The 7500-nt window shown below is 39.6% G+C and overlaps 1 protein-coding gene across 2 annotated transcripts in view; it reads left to right on the top strand.

Annotated features, from left to right (window-relative positions):
- Window positions 1-2155: 2155 nt before the first annotated feature.
- The window catches only part of tpm4b (tropomyosin 4b), a 44398-nt gene continuing 39053 nt past the window's right edge, over window positions 2156-7500 (top strand). Inside the window, exon 1 of one of the 2 annotated variants that reach the window (XM_073912324.1) lies at window positions 2156-3046. In XM_073912324.1, the coding sequence (XP_073768425.1) occupies window positions 2933-3046 (114 nt within the window). In that variant the 5' untranslated portion in view covers window positions 2156-2932. The remainder of the gene's footprint in view (window positions 3047-7500) is intronic. The other variant, XM_073912325.1, reaches the window with a different exon arrangement.

The raw sequence follows: 7500 nt of genomic DNA, 5'->3' as shown, positions 1-7500 counted from the left end.
GTACAGCAGGCACGAATGGCACTCGTGAGAGAAATTTGAGATCAGATAAAGTGTACACAGCGGCCTCTGGTGGATTCGCGGAAACAAAAACTGCAAAAAAACGTATCTCCTAAGACGTATTTGCCGCGCTTCAGAAATGTATACAGGGGTACATTTTCAGAATGAGCCTGGGTTGGATAATATGGCAGCACAACTAATAACTCTTTTAGTTTAACCTGAAGTTTAAACTTGAATATAAGAGTGTGTATGAGTTCAGCTGAATTAAATGCAGAGTTTTCTGAAGTGACTGAGACACAGAGTGTGTTTGTGTGTGTATGTGTGTGTGTGTGTGTGTGTGTGTGTAATGAAGCTCGAGGAGAAATAAAGTAAACTACAGTAAAGACTGTTCAGCTTATTCTGAATCCTGCAGATCATCAACTCACTCCTAATATGGACATCAGCGGACTAGCACATATTCAGTGGCTAGAAGAACTGCTACGTGTGTGTGTATGTGTGTGTGTGTGTGTGTACATAACTTGCATTCCTAATGTGTTGGGGAAATAATGTACTCACAATTACAGCAATACTATTAGTAATATGGTTGGGGGGATAGAATGTCTGTACAGTATAAAAAATCATGTCATATAAGTCCCCATAAAGATAGCTGTACAAGTGTGTGTCTGTAATGTGTACGTATCTGCATGCATGTGTGTTTGTGTCTGTGTATAGTGTTTTAGTGTGTCTCTCTGTCTGTATATTGTGTGTAGAGTGTGCGTCTTTGTGTTTACAGCATGTCTGTAATGTTTGTGTGTGTGTGTGTGTGTGTGTGTGTGTATGTGTCTGTGTTAGTGGGTGTGGTATCTGTGTGGATATTGTGTGTAGAGTGTGCGTCTTTGTGTTTACAGCATGTCTGTAATGTTTGTGTGTGTGTGTGTGTGTGTGTGTGTGTGTATGTGTCTGTGTTAGTGGGTGTGGTATCTGTGTGGATATTGTGTGTAGAGTGTGCGTCTTTGTGAATGTGTACTGTGTATGTGTGCACAGCATGTGTACAACACATGTACATATGTTTATGTATGCATGTGTGTGTCTGTGTAGTGTGTACAGTATGCATGTCTTACAAGTATGTATGTTTGTGCTTGTAATTAGTGTGTGTGCTTGTCTGTAATGTGTGTGTGTGTGTAAGTGCGTGTCTCTGTAATGTTTAAGTATGCATGTCTGTGTGTGTTATGTAAGGTGTTTTTGTCTAGTTTGTGTGTGTGTGTGTGTATGTGTATAGTGTGCGTCTTTGTGTATGTGTACTGTGCAAGTGTTTACAGCATGTAACTGTAATGTGTGTGTGTGTAAATGTATTTGTGTTTGTGTGTGCGCATGTGTCTTTGCAATGTTTGTGTACGTATGTGTGTGTGTCTGTCTGTAATGTGTGTGTGTTTCTATGTGTGTCTATAATGTGTGTGTGTGTCTATAATGTGTGTGTGATGTGTGTGTCAGTCTAGTTTGTGTGTGTCTGCGTAATGTGTGTTAGTTAGTGTGTGTGTGTGTGTGTATGTGTGTGTGTTTGTGTGAGTGTATGTGTGTGTGTTTGTGTGATTGTGTGTCTGTCTGTCTGTCTGTCTAGTTTGTGTGTTAGTGTTTGTAATGTTTTTTGTTTGTGTGCTTCTGTAATGTGTGTGTTTGTGTGTGTGTCTGTGTGTCTGTAATGTGTGTGTGTCTAAAATGTATATATGCGTATGTGTCTATGTGTGTGTCTATGTAGTTTGTGTGTGTGTGTGTGTGTGTGTAAAATGTATATATGTGTATGTCTGTCTATATGTGTGTGTCTGTCTAGTGTGTGTGTATGTGTGTGTCTAATACGTATATATGTGTTTGTGCATGTAAGTTTGTATGTTTGTTTGCATCTATGTGTGTCTGTGTGTGTGTGTATGTGTGAGTGTGTGTGTTTAAAATGTATATATGTGCATGTGTTTGTATGTTTGTAAGAGTCTATGTGTATGTGTCTAGTTTGTGTGTGTGTGTGTGTGTGTGTGTGTGTGTTTGTGTGTCTAAAATGTATGTATGTTTTTGTGTATGTATGTTTGTATGTGTCTATGTGTGTGTCTAGTGTGTGTATGTGTAGTTTGTGTGTGTGTTTGTCTAAAATGTATATATGTGTATGTGTCTGTCTAGTGTGTGTGTGTGGGGGGGTGTATGTGTGTGTGTGTGTGTGTGTGTGTGTGTGTGTGTGTGTGTGTGTGTATAAATGTATATATGTGTATGTGTTTGAATATGTATGTTTGTATGCGTCTATGTGTGTATGTGTAATGTGTGTGTGTGTGTGTGTGTGTCTGTAATGTGTGTGTCTATGTGTTTGTCTGTGTAGTTTGTGTGTGTGTGTGTGTGTGTGTAATGTGTGTTTGTTAGAGTGTAAAATGTGTGTGTGTATGTCTGTCTAGTGTGTTTGTAATGTGTGTATGTCTGACTTGTTTGTGTGTGTCTGAAATGTATATGTGTGTGTTTGTGTGTGTGTGTTTCTGTAATATGTGTTTGTTAATGTGTCTGTAATGTGGGTGTTCCTGTGTATGTGTGTCTGTGTGTGTGTGTGTGTGTGTGTATGTGTCCATTTACATGACTGTCTAGTTTTTATCTGTCTAGTATTTGTCTGTAATGTGTGTGTATAGTGTGTGTGTGTGTCGGTCTAGTATGTGTGTCTAGTTTGTGTGTGTCTGTATGTCTGTAATGTGAATAGTGTGTGTGTCTAGTGTATGTGTATAGTGTGTGTGTCAGCAGGGACTGACTCTCTATACTGTATCTAAGCTCTGCCTCCTGCTCTCTGCCGTCACTCCTCAAGGAGAAGCAGTGGTGTTTTCTCTCCGTCTGAGTTGTCCTGCAGACTCCGGCTGAACTCAGACCCTCTCCTCTCACACAGACCACAGCACAGCCGACTCGCTCGACCCGCTCACTCCCTCACAGCAGCACAATGGAGGCCATCAAGAAGAAGATGCAGATGCTGAAGCTGGACAAGGAGAACGCCATCGACCGCGCGGAGCAGGCAGAGTCTGACAAGAAAGCAGCAGAGGACAAATGCAAACAGGTCAGATCATTCGCCTTTTTTATTTATGCGCTTAAAGAGATGGCTCAGTGTTTAGTAATTTGGTCTCACAGCAAGAAGATCGCTGGTTCGAGTCCCGGCTGGGTCAGTTGGTGTTTCTGTGTGGAGTTTGCATGTTCTCCCTATGTTGGCGTGGGTTTCCTCCAGGTGCTTCGGTTTCCCCCACAGTCCAAACACATGCGCTATAGGGGAGTTGATTAACTAAATTGGCTGTACACTCTTAAAAGAAACGGTTCTATATAGAACCAAAAATGGTTCTATCAAGTGCTTCATATATGGAACCCCAAAAAGGTTCTAAATAGAACCATTTTAAAGGTATATTAAATAGAACCCCAATTGGTTCTTTGAATTCAAGTTACATGGTTCTATTTAGAACCATTTGAGGGTTCTTTATTTATTATTAAATTAATGTTATTTATTATTGAATAAAAAATAAAACCGATGCAGAAAACTCAAATTGTTTCAATTTATTCAATTTACTTCACAAAATAATTTTTAAACAATATTTAAAATTGCACCTCTGCGTACTTTGTATAAGATCTACCTCTAAACATTATACAATTAATTATTTAATTAGTAAACATAATTAACAGCTTAATGGCATTCAACGATCTAATTCTAATGATTTTACTGATTGAACAAATACAAAACTTAACTTTCAAACATCTCTAAAATGAAGAAAAATGTATTACAATGCAGATAGAAACAATACACAAACATCTATTAAATAACACTACAATTTCAACAAGTTGACGGTACATGTATGTATTGGTCATGGCAACATCCCTGTTTATACATAATTTTCAATGAAAGTTATTGAAGAAAGTGCGTAATGGCACACAAAACATCGCAAAATGATTAGACAAAACACTGAGAACAGCCATTCCTGTAGCATGTTCATGTTTACCGGCCTCTCTTATAACGTAAATAGTTTTGTCCATGGGTATCACAGTGGCTCACTGGTTAGAACATTTTTTGGGTAAAAGGTTCTACTGGCCAAGTATAGAACCCCAAGGTTCTATATAGAACCTCAAGGAACCTTTTTTTTAAGAGTGTAGTGTATGAGTGTGTGTGAATGTGAGTGTGTATGGGTGTTTCCCAGTATTGGGTAGCAGCTGGAAGGGCATCCGCTGTGTAAAATATATGCTGGAATAGTTGGCGGTTCATTCCACTGTGGTGACCCCTAATAAGCCAAAGGAAAATTAATGAGTTGCATTATGCAATCTTAACCTTTCTGGGCGATGCAGTAGAACAGTAGGTAGCACAAACGCCTCACAACAAGAAGGTCGCTGGTTCGGGCCCAGGCTGGGTCAGTTGGCATTTCTGTGTGGAGTTTGCATTCTCCCCCCATGTGGTGTGGGTTTCCTCTGGGCATGGGATTATAACCGTGTTCAAAGTATACCGTGGTTTGAAAAAGTCAAGGTTTTAAAACCGCCAACATTTTCTGTAATGCCGTTTCTAAGGTGTTTGTAAGATTTTTTCTTTTTTAGGACAACAGTACCTCCAGCAGAAAAAAATATCCAAAGACGCCATTTTCAGTTTTTTGGAAACTAATGAAAACAGCAGAAGTCAATTGTTCATTTGAATTATTTAGCCTGACATGTTCACTGCTCCAAAATATTTTAAAGGGGACGCATGGTGAATAATCTACTTTTCAAGCTGTTTGGACAAACAGGTGTGTAGGTATAGTGTATAGACCGTCATATTGGAGTGATATAAACACACACAGTCCTTTTTTTTCAATTTAACAACATAGAAACGGTGGACCAATTGTATCGGTTTTCAGACCGAACGCAACTTTACGTAGGAGTGCGTTCCCCCCGCCCACCAATACTGGTTGACAGCCTCGCGTCACGATCATATCCTCAGTTTCTTGTTTCACATTCGCCATTTTCAGCGTGTGTCAAAGCGATATCACTAAAGGAACACCCTTGCTCTATTTTTAGATGAAAGGCTCATTGGGCTGAACACAAGATCAATATTCTCCACATTATCGCTGTAATTGGAATTATTGCTTGTACCTTTTGTGTTTCGCAGTTCACAGTTCTGGGCGTGGGTTTCTGTCTGGGTGCACGCGGCGGAGCTTCGGGTTGGCAGCTCGGCAGCTGCAGCGCCGTTGTGTTTGCCCTGGTGGAGGCCTGTGTGGAGTTCTGGATTGCGTGGCGCAACAATTCGGGACACTTCATGTTTCTCACTTCGTCACTGAGAGTGTCTGGTGTGTCGTGTCGCGGTGCATTCGGTGCCTCAGTCAAAGTTAATTCAGTGTGTGTGGTTATCAGTCTCGATGAGTTGTACATGTACGGCTGAATGCTGATCCTAGCTTAGCTTAGCTTCTCTTTCTGTCTATCAGCCTGTCTGTTGCCAAACACAAAGCGTGGGTGCTTTTGGCTCCGCCCCCTAGTTAAATTGGGCAGGAGGCCGAAACTGTGAAGCAACACGCCCCTAAAACAGCAAACTGTGTAAACGGCCCCAACATGACACTTTTTAACACATTATAATAAAAACATCTGAACTGTGTGTTGAACTAAACCTAAACTGGCTCACTCAGAACAACCATAATATTAATATTATATCATAACAAAGAGGTAAACCATGTGCCCTTTAATTCTTTCAAAAAATAAAATATATTGTGTTCAAAAGGGAATTTTAATTTATATTTTTATCCAGACATTTAAAAAGAGCATATTTTAGAGCAGTAATCACAATATCGTGATACCGTGATATCTTTATCCAAGGTTATCATACCGTCAGAATCTTACCAATACCGTCAGAATCTTACCCCAAACACATGCACTATATAGGTGATTTTTTTGAGTGTCAAGGTTATAATAGTTTTGGATTTTTGTTAGTTTTAATTTTGTTTTAACTTTTTGTTTTCAAATTCAGTTACTTTTAATTAGTCTTTAGAGGCAGATTTACTAGTTTTTATTAGTTTCTATATTTTAAAGGGCACATAGTTTACCTTTTTTATGATATAATATTAATATTATGGTTGTTCTGAATGTGCCAGTTTAGGTTCAGTTCAACACACAGTTCAGTTTGGTTTTATTATAATGTGTTAAAAAGTGTCATGTTGGGGGCGTGTACACAGCTCGCTGTTTTAGGGGCGTGTTGCTTCACATGAAAATAAGTTTTGTCTTCCCGCCCACATTCTAAACATTCATAAAATTCGAAACATAGGTTTCTATCAGGGTACACTCAACGCGCTTCAAGTTGGCGGCTGTCCGCCGCGCCCAGTCGCCGACTTGAAGCGCGTTGTGTGTACCCTGATAGAAACCTATGTTTAGAATTTTAAAATGCATGGCGCTGGGTCAGCGTCGCGCCATGCAGAGTGGTGCTTCTGTCATGCGACATGCAGGCAAGTTTGTTATTTTATTTCCAATGGAGAGACGCGCACGTGAGGCAACAGGCTCACACTTTTCCACTGCACCTAGTTAAGATCACAGGGAGCTTCTGTGACCGTGAGAAATGCAAACAGCTGAAGTTTAAGGTAGACACAATGAAAAGTACATGTTTGCAAACCTACCTAAAGTTACAAACAATAATTCCGATTACAGCGATCATGTGGTGAATGTTGATCTTGTGTTGAGCCCAATGAGCCTTACATATAAAAATAGAGCAAGGGTGTTGCTTTAGTGATATCGCTTTGACTCACATGATGAAAATGGCGGATATGAAACCACAAACTGAGGATATGGTGATGCGCGTCTGTCAATCAATATTGGTGGGCGGTTGGGACCGCACTCCTACATCAAGTTGCTGTTGGTCTGAAAACCGCTCCAATTGGTCCACTGTTTTTATGTTGTTAAATTGAAAAAAAAAGGACTGTGTGTGTTTATATCAGCCCTATATGACGGTCTATACACTATACCTACACACATTTCTGTCCAAACAGCTTGAAAAGTAGATTTTTCACCATGGGTGCCCTTTAAATTTAATTTGTTTTAGTTTAGTTTTTACTAGTTTCAGTGGTAGTTTTAGTTGTACTAAATTTTATTGTACGATAAAAACTCAACTAAAGATAGGCTACATGGTTTTGACACAAGAACACTGCCATCTACCACTACCATCTACTAGGCATGGGCCGGTATAAGATTCTGACGGTGTGCCTTGGACAAAAATATCACGGTATCACGGAATTGAGATCACTGCTCTAAAATATATTCTTTTTAAATGTCTGGGTAAAAAACAAAAACTGTTTCCCCTTTGAACACAATATATTTTATTTTTTGAAAGTATTTTGGAGCAGTGAACATGTCAGGCTAAATAATGGAAATGAATCATTGACTTCTGCTGTCTTCATTTGTTTACAATTTAAAACAACGTCTTTGGATACCTTGTCTGCTGGTGATACTGTTTGATCTGGCCAATGGCATCAAGATTACAGACTCTGAGAAGCCGTACAGGTCAAACACCTGCAACACGGAGTGAATAGA

The sequence above is a fragment of the Danio rerio genome, chromosome 2 (genome assembly GCF_049306965.1).
Source record: "Danio rerio strain Tuebingen ecotype United States chromosome 2, GRCz12tu, whole genome shotgun sequence".
Classification (NCBI taxonomy): domain Eukaryota; kingdom Metazoa; phylum Chordata; class Actinopteri; order Cypriniformes; family Danionidae; genus Danio; species Danio rerio.
The sequence above is the reverse complement of the archived record's forward strand: the minus strand, read 5'-3'. Positions and strand labels throughout refer to the sequence as shown.